The sequence below is a fragment of the Gadus morhua genome, chromosome 14, assembly GCF_902167405.1.
Source record: "Gadus morhua chromosome 14, gadMor3.0, whole genome shotgun sequence".
NCBI classification, from domain to species: domain Eukaryota; kingdom Metazoa; phylum Chordata; class Actinopteri; order Gadiformes; family Gadidae; genus Gadus; species Gadus morhua.
In genome coordinates this window covers 26,117,456-26,140,673 of record NC_044061.1, presented here as the reverse complement: position 1 = coordinate 26,140,673, position 23,218 = coordinate 26,117,456, and the positions used below count along the sequence as shown (strand labels likewise).

At 44.3% G+C, this 23,218-nt stretch overlaps 1 protein-coding gene across 1 annotated transcript; it reads right to left on the bottom strand.

Annotated features, from left to right (window-relative positions):
• Window positions 1-478: 478 nt before the first annotated feature.
• Window positions 479-22,717, bottom strand: mmp2 (matrix metallopeptidase 2). The gene is made up of 13 exons (XM_030377160.1): window positions 22,348-22,717; window positions 21,969-22,195; window positions 20,834-20,982; window positions 19,816-19,944; window positions 18,926-19,099; window positions 18,349-18,522; window positions 17,345-17,518; window positions 16,760-16,915; window positions 16,129-16,258; window positions 4,505-4,641; window positions 3,345-3,504; window positions 2,601-2,710; window positions 479-1,505 (listed from the first exon to the last, which is right to left on the bottom strand). Exons 1-13 carry the CDS (start codon window positions 22,495-22,497, stop codon window positions 1,402-1,404), a joined length of 1,974 nt encoding a protein of 657 aa, XP_030233020.1. The 5' UTR covers window positions 22,498-22,717; the 3' UTR covers window positions 479-1,401.
• Between the last annotated feature and the right edge of the window lie 501 nt (window positions 22,718-23,218).

The window sequence follows — 23,218 nt, the reverse complement described above, 5'->3', positions numbered from 1 at the left end:
TCGAGTTTAATGAGGGCAGTTTACACGCTGGGTGATTAAAAATTGTAAATTAAAAAATAAACTCGAATATAAAAAAAAATTGTTTCATATATTCATATCGATACGAGACAGTTGCATTTAAACCAATGATCAGTTTGTCTTCCTTTGTCTTTTCCCCCCCTCTTATGTATTTTATTATCAAAGCATATTTTAATTTGTATAGTAGTACAAATATGAAGGCTAGCCACAGGAGTGAGTGATTAATGATGAAGATAATGTAATCTGCTTCAAAGACATCTCACTACGCTATTGATTAAGGACTTACAAATCAGTGCTGAAAAGTGTCCAGAAGAGGACGCCCTTTCATCAGACATATATGTTTGTATCAGATTTAACTTCTTTTTCCATTTTACATATTCCCAAGAGTAACTACGGTTGTCAATCTCCATATATCGGTGTACTTTTGGCCAACAAGGACATCATGACGTTACAACGTAAATTATGTTGACCATTCATCTTTAATGATGACAGATGACAAAGTGCAAAAGCAAAACAGAACCAAAACAATGTATACTGGTTAGGTGTTTTCCCAAGATAGGAAATGCATGGAATAAAGATTCCTCCTTAAGTTCTTGCGCTCTGAAGACATCATACAAAAAAACATTTGTAATATCCTATACAGTCTAATAAAAGCAACCTGTGCCTTCTAATCTATGCCTACCGAAATCAGTCATTTTAATAATTTGGTCTCCATGTTTCAATTTCCTTAAAAGTCCTATACAAAGTGCTAACCAAAGGAAGAATTGATTATGAATACAACTTTTTTGGCTTTCAGATCAAAAGTAAGTTTTATAAGATACATGGTCTGGAGTATAAACTATATGCAGGACTATGTAAGAAACGATTTCCCTAAAGCACCATTCTCGGTCAAAACACATTGTGCAAATTCTTTCTTTTTTCAAAAGCATTACACAAACAACGAAACAAACACTTACTGACACGTTCTAAACAAACCAATTCATCTTCATACACGATCAAAAGATTTAGGATCACAAAAACACATGGTTTGGAACATTCTTCAGAAAAACCTAATTTGCAATACAACGGCGAAATGTCACACACAATACGTCACTGCCAGCATCAATGTACCGTAGACATACCTGATGTCTTATCCTCTTAAAAACAAATTTCACAAATTCAAAACAACAACAAACAGGGGTTAAAAATGCACCGGCATAACAAACAAGGAGCTGACATCACACAGTAAAACAACATATCCAGTCGCCTGGAAAGCCAATGAGAGAAGGCGAGAGCTTCGTTCTACTAAGCTAAAGGGCAGGGTTATATGGACGGGACGGTAACATGTCTCTCATGTTGGAAGGCTGGAAGGCGGGAAGGGGCGGTTGTTCGTAATGCGAGTGTTTAGCAGCCGAGCCAGTCCTTCCCGATGTCGCCCAGCTTCACGATCTTCAGGCTACTGTCGTCCAACTTGAAATAGTGGGCGCCCTTGAAGAAGTAACTGTAATCTGGGGAAGACAAAAACGGCAAGAAGACGTGTTACTTACTGGGTTCAATCGTCAATGTAACCCTACCGGCTCCTGAATGTATCTGAATTCAGTATCTGAATTCAGTGTCTGATTCAGTGTCAAACTCAGTATCTGATTTCAGTTTCGGAATTCAGCATAAGTCCCTTTAAAGCTTCTGCTTAATGACGCGTACATATTGATGTTAATAGCAAAGGAGGAACCTTTTCTACCCTTCGACTTCAGCAAGGGCATCACATATGAATTAGACAGATGACAAGGAACGTTCGACCCTATCAAACAACTGCTCGTGCAGGTGTTGTTATGCTGTCTTATGCTGACACAATGTATTGCAGGATAAAAGGGAAGGTAGAAACAATGGATAAATAAATCAATCATGTGGTTTTTCCGGGGCCACAACTCAGTGTCTCGCTAAAAGTGTCCTGCCAGAGTCCTTACAATTCACGCTGACATGACTTTAAGAAACAAACAAACAAAACGAATGGTCGTGGTGGGTGAATTATGTGCGATGGCGATATCAGCGGGGGCGGCCGCACCCTTTTCCTGTTATTCCTTCTCATCTGATTATGCACACACTTCCTAAGACATGGTTTCTGTGGAGATGGGATCAGCCAGGCTAGCAGGGCTCTGGGCTCAAGCAGAGTTTTATTGCTAGTGGCAAGACGCCAGGCCTGATGAAGGGGGGGGGGGGGATTCTGACTGCAAGGAATGTCTTGTTTGTTGCTGCTGAACTGGCAGAGGCAACATATGCTAATTGAAGCTAGCCCTCACTAGCCTTGCTCTGGTTCCCTATAAGGGCTCTGTTCCTTCCAGACACCATGTTTTGAAAATAGTATTTTCTCCAATGCAGGGTCTGCTACGCGCCAGTCAGATGTAGAAACGTTCTTGACCTTGTTAACTTCCTACAGTACAGTTTTAGTATTTATAGGTATATTGTCTTCACTACATAAGTACTCTGTTTAGAGAAAGCTATGCGTTCCTCATGTACGTGTGTACGTTTCGTGTGTATACACTCACACACTTTGTCACTAGACAAAGCTTTTCATGTTCCCCCACACACTGTTTTCCGTGACTTACCGATGTTGTTGAGACTGAAGGCAGCGTCCATTCCGTCTGGGATGCCGTTCCACGCGTCAGCGATGAGTTTAGGGAAGCCGGCATCCATCTTCTTTTTCTCCTCGTTATATCTGAAGACACAAAGACATAACACGATATGGGGTAGGTCCGGCATCCCCCTCTACATACCAGAACCACGCAGTATTATTACAATTGCTCTACAAGTTGGTATTGTACTAATCGACAACGACTCCAGTGCATTGCATGAGTCGCACGTGTAATGGAAGTTTCCATAAGACATGTTGTTCACGAGAGACTAAGATACCTTGTCCCCTTAGTTATCATCTGAAGGAACCATCTCAGTGTTTGTTCCACGCTTATCGCCCTTGAGGGGAACCGTGACGCAGCAAAACCACAAGCTTCCTCCTGGAAGGCCAGAGGAACAGCGGCATCCCTATCTGCAGCTGGGCCCTCAAGGACGTCTTCTGCTCTAACACTGGAGCATTCCCTCTGTACGGAGCTCACTACAGCGCTCCAACCTTTGCATGCTTGTCGTGTTTTGTGGCCTCTCTGGACAAAGACTTCTTTAATCCTCTACTATTTTAACCGTTCTCTTAAAACAAACCCTTTCTATTCTGAGATGCGTTGTCAATACAGTTCAAAGGACTTCCACCACACACGTACATATGGGTATAAACGCTCCTCAAACTTATCCAACGCAAAGTTGCAGCCTGAACGGCATGTATGTCATCTAAGGTACGGTACCTCCAGAACTTGTCTCCGCTGAACAGGTAGGTCTTTTGGTTCTTCCTGAAGCTGAAGGCCGCGTCGATCTGCGCCACATCGGAGGGCAGGTCCAGGCTGGTGATACTCTTGGGGTAGCCGCTCTCCAGCTGCTCCGCCCGGTAGACCCACATCTGGTCTCCTACACACAGGGTCAGACACAGGGAGGCAGTTAGACGCACAACGTCAGACACAGTGAGCTCTTAGACACACAGATCCAGTCATGTTTTTGGCCTCATGTAAAAGTCGTTTTTAAGCTTTATATAATGGATCACATGCTGAGAGATAAAAGTATGATTCAAATATTGAAGTATGTTGTCTAAGAGTAACAAGATGGCGGCTGGAGAGGGAAAACTAAATACAATCAAATACGTGACATTACAGACTAGGGATGAAACTCAGACAAAGAATATCTGAAGGGAGCGGTCTGTTTCCTGCATGGGCGAGCCAGACAATAAGTTTTGTTACTCCTGAGTCAAGATTGTATGAGTGTACAATCCAGAGTATGTATTGCAGTATAAACCACAGATGAAGGTCCCGGTCATGCTGACAATGACCGGCACTAAACCCCACATCTGAACTATCACCGGGAAAACAAAGACATTTTTCCAGTGGTACGTTCCTATGAACTAAATCAACCTTTGCAGGAAGACCCTTCCCATTGGTGTGAGTGTGCAGAATAGTCTTCCATGACTTCACTGCAATGGAATAGAATCTGTTTCCCCCATAGCCAGTCAAGGCACTTAAACTAAAGTGATAGGCGTGCAAGAAAAACTAAATCTCACTCTCTGGCAAAGCGCTTTCCAACAAAAGACTCCTCTTCCCCCGACACAGAGGAACCATCTCTACTAACCCCGCCCCTCCTACTTACTTATTGTATCTTGTACGTCCTTGCACTTAAAAACAGAATTTAGCATAATTTAGCATCTTATCCTAGCTATCTTTGTTTTATACAGGGAATGGGTTAACCTGTTAGTGCTTGGTTCGATGAACATCCTTACTGTATCAACAGCGATATATGGTTGTTTCTCTTTCTTCTGACAAATGTACTTATTGTTGATTGTAGATACCCTAAATGTCAATGTACATCATCTTAATTTAACGAGTGGATCCCTGCACGTGCTGCTGCCTGTAAAACATACCTGCAAAGAACACAGTCTTCTCCTCCAGAGGGTTTTCGTAGGCCGCGTCGATCTTGCCTGGCAGGTCGGACCAGTAGGTGGCCACCAGCATTGGGCCTGTTGGCTTGCTCCTGAAGTTAACCGACCTGAACAGGAACCTGAGGGGGAGGGAGAGGACAGAGATTAGAGGAGGGGGAACGACAGAGAGCTACACAAGCTCTGTAGGTGTGAGTGTGGGAGGGGGGAGTTAAAGTGGGAGAGTTTGAGTTAAACTAGAGAGAGATGGGGGATGAAAGAGTTAGACAAGAGGTGGGGGATGAGGTATAGAGTTAGAGAGAGAGAAAGAGAGTTAGAGAGAGATGGGGGATAAAAGAGTTAGACAAGAGGTGGGGGATGAGGTATAGAGTTAGAGAGAGAGAGAGAGAGAGAGAGAGTTAGAGAGATAGAGAGAGAGAGAGAGAGAGAGAGACAGAGACAGAGAGAGAGAGAGCGAGAGCGAGACAGAGAGAGAGAGAGCGAGAGCGCGAGAGAGAGAGAGAGAGAGAGAGAGAGAGAGAGAGAGAGAGAGAGAGAGAGAGAGAGAGAGAGAGAGAGGAGTAGCACAGGCCAGCCACAATGCTGTGATTCATGAGCATCTGGTTCTCGTTATGGTTAGGGTTGCTGACGCCAACGGAACAAGAGTCATCTTGCCCGGATTTCCAAATGCACAACACAACGGCTCCCCAAATTCAGTTTGCCTGACCTGCAATTTCTTCATGAGAAAAAGGGATCCTTACGACAGATACTGGGTGGATGGGGACACTAAACAGACATCTCCACTCCCAGTGCCCTGGTGACCGGTGTCAGAGCCGTAAAGACACAGGGCTACAGAGTTAGGCCCTCCATCTCGCAGACAAAACACATTAGCACGTCTTCTTCAGAGAGTTTTATGAGATAGAAAACTGTGTTAAAAAAAGGAGGCAATTTAGAATGACGATAGCTGTTTTAATGACATTATCCAAAACCAACGTTGCTATTATTTAATTGGTGGGTTGGACCGAGTTTGCTTTGAGGCAGACTACTTAAGTGTAAGGTGAAACCTCCAGACGATAAACACTGTTTTTCTGTTTTCTGAGCTCAGCTGGTTCCCAGAGGGTTACTCAATGTCTAGATGTGTCGGACATCACCCTTCTTCTGAGCCAGGGGTCAGGGATCTGATAGTCAGAACAAGCACTGTTTTCAACTGAGGAGTAATTAGCAGTAAGGCACGTTTCTATATATCCAGCCAGGCGGGACCATTCGATCATTTTTTAACCAGGGAGGGTGCAGTAATTGTACATTTACATTTAGGGCATTAAGCAGATGCTTGAATCCAAAGCAACTTAGAATCAGTAAATTTGTTAGAAGAACGAGGCATAACAATATATCGCTGTTGGTAAAGCACGGATGTTCATAGAAACAAGTGCCAAGCACTAACAATTGTTAGGTTAACCTATTCCCCATCTACAACAAAGTTAGCTAGCTAGGATAAGATGCTACACAATGCAAAGTACTATTTAAAAATGCAAGGACATACAACATACAATAAGTGAGTACATAAAGTGCCAGGTGTAACATACAATAGGTGCGTAATTATTATCATTGTATTTGAAATGTTCTTCTGGTTGTTTGACCTACTGTTTATATTGTATATTTGCAATTGATAAGGCCCATATGTATGTTGTTATTAGGGCATCATTGAAAAAGAGAGCCTGCTCTCAATGGCCGCCCTGAATAAATAAAAGTTAAATAAAAAATAAGGAGGGCAGTGGAGGCGAGAACGCTACACCTCAACGCAGGCCCGCCGCTCCCTATATGCAGGTCACCAAGTACCTGGGGGGGAGGCACCAAAATTTAAGTTTAAAAAAAAATCATAATAATAATAATTGTTGTTTTTTCTGGGACCACAACTCAAGTGTGTATTTGCGTCTGGACTTCGGAAATTGAGAGTAACTGAACGACTTTGCGTCGTATTTATTTTTCGTCCGCTGCTGTACTAATTCGATCAGGACCCGTTGCGTGTGCGTGTTTCGGACAACGTGGCCACCAACGGGGGAGCTTCGACCAGGAACCCAGCAGTGAGTAATTAATCTGGGTTCCTTTACGCGCTGTTGGATGTGGATACTCTATTGGTATCCCGGGTCTTCCTCCAAAACGTTTCTATAGGTTGTTACCGCCGGGTTTGGCTGATTGTAGCATTAGTTTCTGTTGCGTTTGCATATGCCGTTTTGACTTCACTGGGGTTAACGAGCTGAATGACCGGCCTCATTGTGTGTGTGTGTGTGTGTGCGTGTGCGTGTGCGTGTGTGTGTGTGTGTGTGTGTGCGTGTGTGTGTGTAACTGGCGAAAGATTATTGCAAAATTGGTGACAGAACAATGTTGTGTGGCGAACAGGCCATGACGTGAAGACTCTGGCAACTGCGTCTGAAACCTATCAGGGTCGAACATCAACTACTGGTAAATGTATATTGCGGGATTCATCAGGGTCAAGCATCAACTACCACTGGTAAATGTATATTGCAGGTTTCATCAGGGTCAAGCATCAACTACCACTGGTAAATGTATATTGCAGGTTTCATCAGGGTCAAGCATCAACTACCACCAGTAAATGTATATTGCATGTTTCTCAAAATCCCTCAAGGCTTTTTCTTCCATGGCTATGACTCAGATTCAAAGATCAGTTAAGTAGACAATTGGCATCACGAGGTATCATGACTGCCATCGATGGTGTGCTGCTTTGTCACTAGTTTGGTTTGCAAAGGAAAGGACATCCCCTGGATTAAAGAGGACCATATGTGCAGTGCCTCATTGGCTTAAGGCCCCTCTCTGGAAAAGTCATTTTCTATGAGCCAATTAAACTTTGATTTGATTAGGCTGCACAACTTATCAATGGCTTGTTTGGTAGTGCAGCACAAGTGTCGTCTTGCCAATACTCTCTTATGGCACAGTTGAAGGTCTCAACATCAAACCATGAGGAACTGATGACACTCATTCTGGACCGCACACTCTTAAGATGTTGGCGAAACGTCTCTCGGGAATCTTCAAACTTACTCAAACCTCAACAGCATCTGTTCAATTTGAGCACCAAACTGTACAGACTTACGAACATGCAGACTGTTCTTGATCCATCAGTTTACCACACTGGACCTTAGGGAATCTTTCACTGACTGAAGACTGACGAGGGGGCCTGACTGGACGGGTTAAGGTTTTGTACCATGTTTGCTCGTTCTTTGAACCTTGGTAGAATTTTTGGCATGCTTGAATTTGGAAACTTTGTCATGGATTTGCCGTCGTACTTGCTGCTGTACCCATGCACACACAACTCATTTCTAATTTACTTTTATTTTTCTACGTTCAATACGTGTGTTTATTGAGGCCTGATTCATTGTTTACAGTATTTAATATTGCCCCGGGCAGGATCCTCTAAACATGCAACTGGTTTGTGGTAATGTTGTTGAACCCCAACATCTGAGCTTTTCATTCAGTGTGGTAAATGGTTTGATCGAACGTATTTGTAATGTGAACTTTGCATTTGTAGTCTAATATTGGTACATGCTTTATTTTAAGAACTTGGTTTTGCAACCCTAAAAAAATCTTCACTGGAAGATCAGCGGTTGTTTTTTAATCAAACTCATTTATTCTTTTGGTCATAATTTGACAATATCATAGAAGACCATTTAGAAGATTTGTACACGCATTGACGACAAAGGCAAGTAGTTTACCAATTAATAAAAGTTTAACTAAAACCCTTAAGATGGCCAAACATGTTTTCACCATTTACTGCTTTGGGTTGTGTCAAGTTTCCTGGAGAAGCACCTTCCCAGACTGGCCCTGCACACTGAAGACTTCAAAATGTCCCCAAATGGTAACTATTAGCATGAACGTTATTTTTATGTGACTCGTGGACCCTGCTGGTTTCAGTCTGTTGTAACTAGTGTTTCACCAGTGATTCCAGAGCATTCTCTGGATCAACTGGTGGTCCTGCCAGAGGATCACTCCATTGAAGTTCTCCACCTCGGAGGTAAGGGCTCCATTGAACTGCGAGGGCAACATCCCAGCAGGGTTGTCTGAGGTCTAGAGTGATATTCAGTTTGTAACTCAAAATTCTATCTTTCAAATCCAGGAAGGTCGGTGGAAGAAGCAGAAATCCCTACGTATGGGGAAGGGGAAGTTACTGAAGAGCATTACTCTTAGGTTTTGCTTGGCTCGCCTTTGCCACAAGCAGCCTCAAGGGTACACATCTTAAAGATCCCATGACATGAAAATCCCTTTCTGAGGTTTTCTAACTTTAATATGAGTTTCCCTAGCCTAGCTATGCTCCCCCAGTAGCTAGAAATTCCATTGGGTGTAAAACGAGCACTAGGCATTCTGCTCCGCCTTTGAAAAAACGAAGCTCAGACTTGCCGTTTTGGAATTTTCCCCGTATGAGGTCATAAGGGGAGATGGCCCCCCCATTCTCTGCCTTGCCAGCCCAGAGAATTTGGCCCGCCAACGAGCTACGACCATCCGCGATTGTCTACCGCCGGAGCCTCGCTGCCAAGGGATCACCGCCGCCCTCGGCGCTGCCCGCTGCCGAGGCGGTGGTCCCACGGCAGCGAGGCTCCGGCGGGAGACAACCGCGGTCAACCATCGCGGGTAGCAATCCCCTTCTCCTCCATGTCGTGGTTCAGTCTACTTCAGATTGATGTGGACGTGGAAGAACCAGAGACGTCGGAGAACCCAACAAAGTCGTTTGAGATTCATAATATCATCTAGAGGCGCACACAGCTTTCGGCCGTGATAATATTTATTATATGATATAGATATCTATGTATAATAGGGGTGTAACGGTACACAAAAGTCACGGTTCGGTACGTACCTCGGTTTTGAAGTCACGGTACGGTACAGGACGGTACGGTTCATAGTTAAGGGGAAATTTAAAAAAATCGGCTTGTTTGTCAACAACAGAGAATGGCCGTAGATCAGCAGCAATAAAAACACCAATAGACTTGGTTATGGCAGTTGCCCGTTCTGAATTCCCAGACAGGGGTTGTTGAAATAGTGTCGTGAGCTGGGTTTGCACAGCTTGTTTTTTTTTCACAGCAACATTGATAGTAACACCTGGATGGTGACTTTTCAAATGCGTGTGCATTAGGGATGGGCGTGAGGAATCGATTACTCGAGTACTCCTCGTTACAAATGAACTCGGTTGGTGGACAGGCAAACTCGAGTTTGCACATACACACACAAACAAAGTTTTCTGAAGCAAATGTATACATTTTCTGTCGGCGCCACTAACGCATGCCGTGGGCACAAAGCAAATGAAATGTATCCATTTCTTAGTGGCGCGTTCCGTGCCGTGTGCAGGCACGCCAGAATTCAAAAAGTTAAGAGATGGCGGTTAAAGCAAAGCGCAGCGAAGAATTGAAATACTTTAAAGAAATAGGAGATCATAAAGGTGAAATGTAAAATACGCCAAGCGAAATCGAGCTACCAGAAAGTACTATGCGGCAACATATGCTCCTGAAACACAACGGTGAGTTCGGGAAAGCAGACCCGCAGCAACCAAGTGTGTCGGCTACATTCACCGCCGCAAGACGCAGCTGTAATCCCGGCCGTGTAGAGAAGATCACAACGCTGAGTATTTCCATAGTCCATTTGCTGCTGTTTTATTGGCAGCTTTAAATTATTTGCAATGATTAGGCTACCTGTTTCGTTTTTTTTTTTTTTAAACTGTTACAGGCCTTGGTTCGACGTGATTTAAATTGTGAGACGCATATTTATTTTTGTAAGGAAAATGTGTTATGAACGTTTGCAAAAATAAATAATGAATACTCTGATAACTCTGACTGTTTTGATGGAGAATAAGCATTACATGTTTGGTTGGTAATATGGCCGTTCATCATCAGGCCTATTCCTGCTGCAGATGCGTTGCATTCTAAAAATAGATTTGGTTAAACGAGTACTCGATTGATCCTCGAGGAATTCCTTTGATCACTCGAGTTTGGAATTTACTACTCGTGCCCATCCCTAGTGTGCATGTTAAAGTGCTGTACGTAGACACGGAGAGCCCTCTCTGTAGCCGGAGAGCCTGTCAGAGACCCTCACCGTAGCTTACCTGAGCATGCGATATTTTTTAACTATCGCAACGGAGACAGCAAGGGCTGTGATTGGTCTGTTATCAAAAACTTTTAAATTCTGCATCGCAAAACAAGCCTTTGCATTCGCAATATTAACGGTCCACCTCTGTAACCACCCAGAAGTGCCTGTACCGTGACGGTTCGTTACAAATACGTGTATCGTTACACCCCTAATGTATAATAGGATATTATGTAGATGTAGAGCTCCAGGACTCCAGCCGGAGCACCCGGAGAGATCTAGAATATTTACAGAGCACGGCCAAAGGCTGTGTGCGCCTTGCCATTGTGATACATCCACTATTAACAGAGCGCATGGTACCGCGGCCGCAAGCTGCTCAGGGCCACACGCCCACCCTCCTCCTTGACCCGCCTCTCTCCTCCTCATTTGCATTAAAACTACAGACACCGAAACGGCGCGTTTGGGGAATGCTCAATGTGTGACTGGCTCATAGTGGCTGTAATTCTGCACCACGGCTGAATTTCGGGAACGTCTTCAAATACTGTGTTAGGTGTCCACTCTAATATCTTTATTAAAGCATCCATAAAGTAGCATGCCATGGGACCTTTAAAGAAATATTGCTAAACAAGTTTGTGTTGTGGTATACTTAGCAAGTGTTTTCTTTCACTAGGATTTGTTACAGTAATGTAGTTTGAAGAATCCAATTATAAATTGTCAGATAAATCAAAGTGAGCTGTTGGTTGAAACTAGAGTGTTCAAATATCCTACGACCATCTAACGATGTATAGAGAAAATGTGTTAACTTTCAGAACCTCCATGCTGTGACCCCAGGACGGTTATGCTGCAACCATACTTGCTAGATAAAGGTTCTTTAAACCTTGCATTCATTTGATTATGAAACTTATTCTACAGCTGATGTTCTTTTCCCCCATCATACAGATGTATGGTTGCAGCCCATGTTTTTTTTTTTTTTTTAATGGACTTAATTTATTCTTCCGTGACCTGCGGCTCAAATGTTTTTCTTCAGGTAGAGATGGAGGAGCCGCAGACGAGTGGCCCTGGTGCAGATGAGGGCTGTGATTGAATACGTGCTTGAAGGTAGGCTAAATGCATTAAACCACAGTTACATCATCTCTTCTGAGCAACAAACTTCTCCTATGGTCTTTGCTGGGAACACCCCAGGTCTACCTGGTTATAAAAATGTCTTCTAAAACAAATATTTCGTAGTGAAAGTGACCTCCTGTTTTGTATCAATCCATCACAGAGCAGAAGTGGATCTACGGCAGTCTACCGGACCAGTGACCTCGCTGGATCTGCCTACTTTTATTCCTGTTTACCATGTCTGAGCCAAGCTATTGTACTGCAAAACCTCTATTTTGGAGCCTTCTTTGAACGGAGAGACTAAAGGGACACGGCGTGTGTTAAAGATCTAAACAAATTCCTAAATGTGGCGATCTCTAGCTGAATGCCTGAATATGGAGATCTCCAACCGAATGCCTTAATATGGAGATCTCTAAACTAATGCCTAAAAGTGACCATCTATAATAATCTCAAACTAGACCAACTAGAACCTAAAAATACTTGACCATCTCTTTAACCATCTACAATGCTGTGCCTTTTGCTCAAACATCTCTCTATTAATACCTAAACCAAAACTAACCTTAAACCTACACACAAGTCCCTCAACCGTCTACCCAAACATTGCGCAACTATTCAAACTACAAACCAACAATCCATCCGTAATATTGTCACGACAATGTTGTGAGCTTTAGCTAAACGTTAAAACAGACCTGTCCCTTGGTCTCCACCCTGTCTCCATTTCAGTTTAAGGCTCATCAGTGTAAAATGTTTACATATTTGACCTCACTTGTTTTACAAATGAACTTTTGTACAAATTGTATTGGTCTCTGTTGGCTTTTTGCTAGAACTCTTGGGAAATTCTAAATTAAGCAATGTGTGATGCTAAAATGTCATTAAATCTTCATTGGTATTTTCAGTATCTTGATATGATTTCTTGTAGCTATTTGGCAAAGGTATTTGTTGTGGCACTTGGCCTCTACCCGACTCTGACTAACGGAAAGCTACTGTCTTAAAATTCCTTTTCAAATGGTTTCAAAGGACTCAGTATCAGGACTAAATGTGACTGACGCAGATTGGACTAAGCTTTCTGCTTTCTAATCGTTAGGATATTGTGAGTGACACCCTTTAGGCATCAATAGTTTCCGCGGGTATATTTGACATTGTCTGTTTTTGATATTATTTTAGTATTGAATATGAACGGATGTAGGGGTATCTGCTTCAGGAAACAGAAATTCTGGGAAAGTTCCAGAAGCGGCCCCAGACTGATGCGTTACCCTGCCAGAGACTCTTCCTCCAACCCCTCACGTTGCCTACCATCTTTACTTCAAAGAGGACCGCCCCCCCCCCCCCCCCCCCCACCCCCGTCAGCACAAGTGAACTATAATATGGAAGTACAACACAGACTTGCAAAGACTAAAGTACCGGTTCATAACATTAAATCTGTCTTATTTGTAGCCAAGCAAAACCTTCATCTCCCTATTTTACCCTAGTTGATACCACTGTCTTGCCAAACGAGCAGAGAAAAGCATGTGATGTGTTTTTATAGCCTGAACATCAGTTTGTTGAGATCCAGCAGTGAATAACTAGACTGGAGCAATCCCATCACGATGTCGGTAAGAAAACTGAAGCATTCAGGGGAGGGACATTGAGTTCAAACATACTACCAACATCTTCAACACTAAGATCCATTTTTTTATCCATGTCATGTTAGCAATATTGGTAGTTATGTGCGATTGAAAATCAACCACAAGGATGAGTTATTCCCTATGTTAGAATCACTGCGTATTAACTAGCATTTGTCTTCTACCTCTCACTGACATTTTTAATTGCATCTGTAGCCTTAACCTCTTTAAACACATCAGTGTAATATTAATGTAATATTAATTAACCATTAATATTAATTAATGGTTAATTTTATCCAAGCCTGCTCATGGCTTACTTGAAGTAGAGCAGTTGTGCATCTGCAGGATTTTAAACTGTTGAAATCCACATGAGACAACCTTTTGGTCTTTGGGGGGTGTGTAGGTGATCTTAAAGGGGACATATTATACCACCAGGTGTGAGTGTGATTAGCCTTACAAGCCGTTTCGAAAATCTGCCCCATATGACATCACTAGCGGGCGTGACTACCTAGATCTGTGCTGGATAGATCAGTCTACCAGCCTACCCAGTGGACTGAAGTAAACGTTGCTCATCTATCCAGCACAGATCTAGGTGGACACGCCCACTAGTGATGTCATATGGGGCAGATTTTCAAAACGGCTTCTAAGGCTAATCACACTCACACCTGGTGGTATAATATGTCCCCTTTAAGAGCTTTATACTTCAGCTTTACTTTAAGACACATACCAATCTGGTTTAATATCCGTATCCAGTTCCATGTCCACGGAAAGCTCTTTAACTCAGGCAGTTGGAGCGCAACTTTGGCAGGGAGAGGCAATCCGATCTTTAAGGGGTATTTGTGCTCAAGCTGTGTGGGTGGCTTCAGGTCCTTATAAACACTCTTTGGGGAGCAACGCCAGGAGCTAACTGGGTACATTCACTCTTTTGGGAAAGGATTGTGCTCGCCTGTTTATTTTGGATGGCTCCTTTATGAATAATAATGACAGATCGAGAGGTCTGTGAGAGGCTGCAATGTGATGAAAAGGAGAATGTATTCACATGACAGCCCTGTGCAAAGTCCCAGGAAAATAAAGAACACCCATTTGATTTTCAGTCAGAAGGATATGGAAGCATAATTAAACTGTCAGATAGAAAGTACACAAATATCTTAAAGGGGACATATTATATCACCAGGTGTGAGTGTGATTAGCCTTACAAGTAGGGTTGAGCACCGAAGCTCGGTTCCAGTAGGGAACCGGTTCCGACGTAAACGGTTGTAACGAGATCGAATAAGAACGCACATTTCGGTTCCTCATAACGGTGCCTGACGTTTTTTAACGCCCCCTGCCCCGCCCCCATGGTGTTGCGGCGTCAACTTGCGTTAGTGCTGGGCGCTATACAGGTACTCACTGAATAACGGTGTGTATTTTCGTTGGGATATGATTTTTTTATATAGCCTACCGCCATACCGGTGTATTTGATTACACAGCGTTCGGAACGCAGCGCTGCGCGACTCTGTTTCAGACGGGACCCTTCTCAATGTTGCGGCAAACAAGCATGGTACGACTACGACTTTCTTTATAGGTCCATGATGACTGCGAGGCGTGGTATTTCAGGCCAACTGGTAAAAGAGTGTGTCACGGCTTTCAAACATTAAAACCATAAAGCCTATTGGCGCCTCGAGACTCAGGACGGACTTGTCAACGCGCTGTGGCATCGCTTACTTGATGTTGTTTTGATTGAAGATCGGCAGGTTGTAGTGGGTGAACGTGAATGAACGTGTGTGCGTGTGTGTGTGTGTGTGTTGCGAGCGAATGTAATTTTAAAGTAACAAACAAACAAACTCAAAGCCGATGCATGCATCCAAAACTTGCTGTTCAAAAACCAAATAAACAAATCAAAACAAGTCGTTATTCGCTTCAAATACTTTTTCTTTTCAAAACTTGGGAATTAATACAGCGCGGTACCGAGCGGTTGAAAACAATGTTGGCGTCTCCTGTCTGTGGCTGCCTTGCGCACATGAGTTATATTACTTAATATGACTTTGGCAGTAATGTTGCGCCATGATGCGTGCCTGCCTGCTTTCAGTGAGTAATTAAAATTATTTGTCATTTTAAAAAGATATGTATCAGTCACAGCACTCACAGCAGCCTCTTCGGGTAAGTCGAGTAATTGAATGCCAACCGTAAATCTTGCATATCAAGTAGGCTAGCAAACACCGTTGCCATTAAACTCAGTGTCCGCTGACTTGAATGGCAAGTCAGCGGTGTGTGCCGTTTAGTTTTTTTAAGTACCGGTTTGAGAACCGTTTTAGGACCGGAACCGTTTGAAAAGTACCGAGTAGGCACCGGTATCGGATAAAACCCAAACGATACCCAACCCTACTTACAAGCCGTTTCGAAAAAAATCTGCCCCATATGACATCACTAGTGGGCGTGTCCACCTAGATCTGTGCTGGATAGATCAGTCTACCAGCCTACCCAGTGGACTGAAGTATACCTTGCTCATCTATGCAGCACATTTCTAGGTGGACATGCCCCCCTAGTGATGTCATATAGGGCAGATTTTAGCCTTACAAGCTAACGGCTTGTAAGGCTAATCACACTCACACCTGGTGGTATAATATGTCCCCTTTAAAGCACTGGCGTTCACACTAAATTGCTCATGAGGAATTATTATTGATGGTAAGGAAATGAAAAGCCATGAGAAGAGTATTCCTCAATTCATTAAACTTAACAGTAAACTATGAGACTACTGAATATTGATTAAGTCCCAGTCGACTGACCATTTATACCATCTGGACATGAATTCTGCACGACTTCTGTTCAGATGCATGTTGAACGTCAAGGCCTGTCGGGCTGCCTTACCTGTCCTTGAAGAAGAAGGTCTCTCCTCTGATCTGGGCCACGGCGTCGAACACCACAGGCTCAGAGCAGATGTCCATGGGGGTCACAGGACCCTGGGTGGGGGGCAGGGGCTTGCCCCCAGTCCTGATTCCTGGGGTGGGGAGAGATACGCTGCTGATGTATAGCACAAGACGCGGAGAGGTCACCGCGACACAAGCATTTAGCCGCAAGGCACTCAGGGGCCTGTTGTCTACCAACCTGTACTCAAATGCAGGCGGATTAGAACAGGTATACCAGCCATACAACAGTTTAGTTGCAGCCTGGTCTAAAAGGCTGCATTCCTGACTAGGCTGTGACTTAGGTTGGGTTTCGAGAGAAGGTGAACCTTGCCGAAAAAAGTAATTAAAAACATTTCCAAAAAGTAATAAAAAAGTAAAGCACTTAAACCAGTATCCACTTTGACTCCTCAAATGAGCGTTTCAGTGAAAACGGTTGCACTATTGCTTGCTATATACATATAAATACACACACGACTAAATATAAATCAATCTAACAATCTATGCAAGTGTTCCTTATCTCTTCTGCTGTCAACAGAGACGTACTCAATCAGATGAAGTTCCTCACAGTCCGAGCTGCTTGAAGGCTTTCTTACCGTAGAGGTCCTGGATGCCTTTGACGTCGTCGTTGGGCAGTTTGAAGTTCTTGGTGTAGGTGTAGACGGGGGCCATCAGCGCCCCGGGGTCCTGGGAGTGCTCCAAGCCTAGGGCGTGACCAAACTCATGAGCTGCCACCAGGAACAGACTGTAGCCTGGGAGAGGGGAGGAGTCACAAGTTAGATTGCAAAACTAATCCTTTCTGGAGTCGCAATATGACGTTAAGGGCATATTTCCGTCGATATTCCCAAATAATGTGAAGATTTAAAATAACATGTGCATTGCATAACAGTGCTGCTGCTGATTAAAAATAATTACGTTAACACAATGTGCATTCACTGTCTGGCCTCTGAGTTTCCACATGCAGCAACATTCTCAGTGTTCCCTTTGATCACAGCCACCATCTTCAAACGTATAATAAGTTGAATTATCCAAAATGTTTGAGCAGAAGCAGAAGTGCACGGCAGACTGCTGTGATTTGAATCAGTCCACCGTTGCTCTACTCATCATTGTAGCTTCGACCGTAACTCAGCGACGCATCGCTAATCCTCCGTCTTTGTTTCTACACGCCCGTCTCCCCCCACCTTGGTCGGGACAGAAGCCCCACTTGCGGTCGTCGTCGTAGCTCTTGGTGGAGGCGCACCACATCTTGCCGTCGCTGCGGCCGGCGGCGGTGCAGGCATCGTAGGTGTCCCCCAGGAAGGTGAAGGGGAACACGCACGGACTCCCCTCAGAGTTCCCCCCCACCGTTGACATTGCTGAAACACAGAGGGTAGATCGCGTCAATGTCACCTGATAGGGGTTGTTCAGTGATTCAGTCCTGTGTGGGTGTGTGTGGGTTTGTTATTATTCTAAAATATTACTGTAGCCTTCTTGCCAACCTTGAGACTTAAAAATAAAATATGCTACATAGATGCGCCACACTGACAGACACAAGAAATGGGGGTACTTTATTTTACGATTGGGCGGGTTCAGGGATCTGATTATTGGTGCTCAGTGAAATCTGGCAACACTGGTCAGACGTCTTTGCGCAAGTCTCCAGCTTTCTCCATCTTTGTTTGTTAATTGTGTGGTACCCAAAACAAATAGTTTGTCTTGTGTCTTGGTTGGTTTGGTCAGTCTTTGTGGTCTCTTTCCCAGCATTATCAAGCGTTTTCCATTGCAGTTGAACTACAAACTGAGAAACATGAGAGCCATAATGGAATTACTTATTTTCTCCTAGCTCTCCTTTTATCTGCCTCTCTACCTCAGAATATTACACTCTACAGCAAATGTAGCAGACCAGATGGAAAATATTTAAAGTCATTCCATGCAGTAGACCACAAGTGAATATGAAACCAGAACTCATCTGTGGATTCATCCAGAGACGATGATGAAAAATACAAGTTAACATTCAAACACACTTCTTGACCAACAATGTACACACATCCATGACAAAAACAAAAACCTTAATACAACGCAGAAATGTTTTCACGTTCTAAATATTTCCTATCAGGAACGGTAAGATGAGGTCAAGCAAAGGGTAGTGTAACGTACTATACAGTACACTTCAGTAAAATGTGTACATCATGGTGGATCTAGCACTCACCGGTCTCTGGGCAGAACCCGTACTTGGTGTCGCGGTCGTAGTCCTCCGTGGTTCCACACCAGCGGTAGCCATCGTCGCGGCCCTCGGTGGTGCAGCCGTCATAAACGGTCCCCTGGAAGGTGAAGGGGAACTTGCAGGGCGCGCCGTCGGCATTGCCCCCCAGGGTGAACAACACTGCAGGAACAAGTCCAGAAGGCTGCTGGGTCTCGGAGGAGGGCATGGTATTCTTCATATACATACTTTCTATAATGTATTTCTTCTAGGGTTAACTTGAATCGGTTATACTGTTTACATGCCTAGTGTTCAAGGTAAAACAAAAACATTGTTCCTGCCAGAGTATAGTGAAGCCTCATGTCTCCAACTTGAATTACTTTACAATCCAATAAGTCAGGATAGCTCCCCAATTATGGGGTTATAAATTGTGGCTTGGCTTCATGAAATAATTAATATCCCCCAGGTTAGTATTCCCCAGAACAGTTGTTATACTATTCATGGTCAACAATAAACAAGTGATACAACATGCACCAAACTCGCTGGTTCTTTCCAAAAGGAACAGGACAAAAGGTCAGAAACTCACGCTCATGGGGACAGAAGCCATATTTGGCGTCGTTGTCGAAGTCGTAGGTGGTGGAGCACCACAGGAAGCCATCGTCCCGGCCCTGTGGCGTGCAGGAGTTGTACTCTTTACCCTGGAACAGGAACGGGAACTTGCAGAACTCCCCGTCTGCGTTGCCGAACTTGACCTTCACCACTGCCAGGAAATCAGAATTACGTGGAAGGGAGGGAGGGGTGGAAGGTCAGGTCGGAGTAGGGAGGGGTGGAAGGTCAGGTCGGAGTAGGGAGGGGTGGAAGGTCAGGTCGGAGTAGGGAGGGGTGGAACGTCAGGTCGGAGTAGGGAGGGGTGGAACGTCAGGTCGGAGTAGGGAGGGGTGGAACGTCAGGTCGGAGTAGGGAGGGGTGGAACGTCAGGTCGGAGTAGGGAGGGGTGGAACGTCAGGTCGGAGTAGGGAGGGGTGGAACGTCAGGTCGGAGTAGGGAGGGGTGGAACGTCAGGTCGGAGTAGGGAAGGGTGGAACGTCAGGTCAGAGTAGGGAGGGGTGGAACGTCAGGTCGGAGTAGGGAGGGTTGGAGCACCAGGTCGTGGTAGGGAGGGGTTGAACCTCAGGTCGGGGTAGGGAGGGTCGGATCATTAGGTGATAGTATGGAGGGGTGGTACCCCAGGTCATGGTAGGGAGGGGTGGAACCTCAGGTCGGAGTAGGGAGGGGTGGATCATGAGGTGGTAGTATGGAGGGGTGGTACCCCAGGTCGTGGTAGTGAGGGGTGGTACCTCAGGTCATGGTAGCGATGGGTGGAACGTCAGGTCAGTTGGGCGTCAGTTTCTCCAGAGGGGTGTGATTTGAACCACAAATAGTAAAATCACTAACACTCATTCAAACAACAACAAACACCACTCATTCAGGCAGTACCTTGGCCATCCCCTAGGGTCCATTGCTCATCATCATCAAAGTGGGAGTCCCCGCCGATCCCCGGCCCTGGGGCGAAGGCGTGAGCTAGGAGGCCGTCTTTACCGTCAAAGGGATAGCCGTCTCCGTGCTCTGCTCGCCACACAGTCAGGAAAAACGTTGTGGATTCACAAAATAAGCATACAGTACAAAGCTTTCAAAAGGAAAAGGCTGCAACAAACACACATATATTTACAGTTTGTTTGAATGTTATTGCTAGGACTTTGACTTCAATGTAGATTGCTTCCTTTAGTTTGAATGGGGCACTACTACAGGGCTGTACCGATGTAATGCAGGAAGACACCAAATGCCGAAACAGCACGTTACTATGCATACCTGCATATGCATAGTCATCTCTAGGTCATCTATCTTTTTTTCAGTTACCTCATTGAAGTAAGTCTAGAATGCGATGTTCTCAGTTATGGTACAGCAAGGAATTTTCAAGACATGGGGGCTGATCTTCTAAAAACCGCCTGCCCTTAGATCAACATCGATGACCACATGTCCCTGGAGTTTGAGGTTAGGAGGTCTAAAGAAATCCCATAAGCTTCCCTATAATAACAACCATCTTTCATTTCAACAACTATGTTTATGCATGGTCAATAAAGGCTACAGGCTAATTGATGCGTCAAAACCGTTGAGGCATAGTTTGTTTATGTATCGGATTCTTTTCTGCCCGTTATAGTCTTACGTTCTGAAGGCAGACCAGGTGAAATCTGGACGTTTCGCTTTCTTTCTCTTTAACTTTCAATCATGTTGCTGGAGGCCAATAAACACGTAAATGCCAAACAAAAACTCTGCCAGTAGACTAGCTACTATAGAAATACCCGTATTCAATAAATACACTTGTGAAACTAGTTTAGGACAGGGCATGCCTTTTTTGGCTTCCAACCCAGGCTCTGAGACAATAAGACTCGTTAGCTAATCTGTAGTGTGTGTTACGAATGAGCCTCAGCTCCGCAGAGCAGCAGGCGGTGCGTACCGTTGCGGCCGAAGTTGATCATGATGTCTGCCTCTCCGTCCATTAGGCGTGAGAAGGTCAGCGGGGTCACGTCGCTCCACACCTTGAAGGCCCTGTAGAAGGCGTCGTTGATGGTCTCCTCGTCCAGGTCGGGGCTGTGGCCTAGGATCCTGAGGGAGCAGGGAGAAAGACCTGGTGAAGGGCTTAACCACACAGGCTGACATGCACCGTCGCCAGGGGAAACAGACTTTAGCAGATTCATTACAGAACCATAAGGTTGGTTTAGTGCTAAACGTGATCTAATAATAACATTATTGAATACTCAAATAATTTGATCATAGCTTGTATTTCAACTGTTATAGTCTCAAAGTCTCGAAATGTTTCCTTCTAATAAAATTCTAAAACGAGGGACTTTATGAAGTCATCTATGCATGTTCTTTATATATATCGGATGCAGTTGCAAACCTTATGCATTTACGTACATGTTTAAGAAGATTTTAGATGGTTTACAGGAGGTCTGACTATGGGATCGTGTCATGAATAACACTAAACAAACCCAGACATTAATACGCCTCTGGTCATGTCATGTGTTTATGCAGACAGACCCAGCCAGCACGGTCTAATAACAGGCTTCCAGACTCGGGGGAGAGCAGCCTGTGGAAGCCGCGGTCGGCCATCAGACCCTTTCGTACGCCTGTCTGCATCTGAACATACTCCCTGAATTCCTGAGTCGTTATCGTTCTAGAATCACAGAGGCATGGCCAAAACACACCTCGCACCGCACCCTTGTGTAAGCAAGAACCACGATGCAATGGCTTTAGAAAGCAAGAGGAGGAGATGTTGCGCCCATCTCACAAGCAGCAGACTGGGAAGGCTTTGGGAAAGTGGGAGGAGTTTGTTATGCAGGACGAGTCAACTACAATAACATAAGAAGTTATAGATGAAAGAATATATAGAAGTTGGGTTAAAAAAAAGGTATATATTGGCAAACGAATATGCCATAAAATGGTCAACACCATTAATCTCCCCTCATCAGCAATTACATGCGAAATCTTCAAGTTAAAAATAATTATTTGATTAAAATCCTTTTCTGAACTCAAGCATATCAACGAATCCTATCCCAGGATTGTGTGAAAAGTGTGAGTAAAGTGCTGACCTGTATGTGATGGCGTTCTTCTGCCACTGGGGCTTCCTGTGGAAGAAGTTATAATTGGCCACATCTGGAACACCGCAGCGGGGCTTCTTCATGATCTCCACCGTGTTGGAGTCGATCTCTCCTGTTTCGGGCAGTTTGTAGAACTTCTGCATCTCCTTCAGTTTGTCTTTCAGCACCATCAGGTTGCATCTGTCTTTAGGGCATCCGTAATACTTGTTCAAGTATTTCTGGAGAAAAGATGTGCATGTAAAAATATATTTCTTTGCACAAAAAACAAAACAAAATGGAAATCCCCACCAAGTGCAACTCTTTAGCATTATGTTGTGCACGCGTCGCTTCAAAGTATTCAACATATTAAAAATGTATTAGGCCTACTTACCAGAGCAACTTCTTTGTCTGTTACGGGGGTGCTGTCGTCTCCTGGAAACCTGATAATGGGCGACGGGGCAGCATAAACGTTGTAAAGGGCAATGCATTGAAACAATAACACTAAGTGCGTAGGCCTACTAAATACCGACGGGATAGCCATGACTGCAGAGAACTTCTGTAGATAAACAAACTAAATAACGATGCGCACAGCGGTTCCTGCCTCCGGCTCCTTGTGTAGATATATTTTTCTTCCAGTCTATCGGGACATCCTTCACCTCAGATCCATGCACTTTTCTAGTTCTGCTTGCCCATGCACTTCCTCGGAGTATTTCGCAATCGGGATCCTGCGCAGACTCCAGGTCGGGGAGTAGGAGTCGTGCAGCCGTCAGTGTCTTGTGGCAGGTCTTCCCCTCCGCCCCGTTTTTAGGTCAAGCATCACGATGCAAACATTAGCTTCACTCAAGCGATGCAGATGCTCCGAGGCACAAGAAAGTTGGTTTGCTATTAGGATTTATTGAAGCATAGCCCATTTTGGCTGCACAAATACAACGGGTTTACGATTCACGCAGAAGAAATTGCTGGCGTATTACGCTGAAAGATTACAGACATTGATGTCTCATTCCTGCTGTAGTTGAATGATTAAGTTGAAGCATTACATTACAAGTTTAGCCTACATCGTCAACTGCTTTAGCACCCACCACTAAGTTCCTGATAACGTACGGGCGGGGACCTTTCATCTGCAAAAAGGGCAAGATCTCAATTTTATCAAAAACACTTCATCTTGATTGAAGCATTTCAGTTAATATATAAGCTCAATGTATTTAAATGTCACATACATAGAAGCTGGTGTCTGGTATTCATTGAAATGTACATTTGACTTG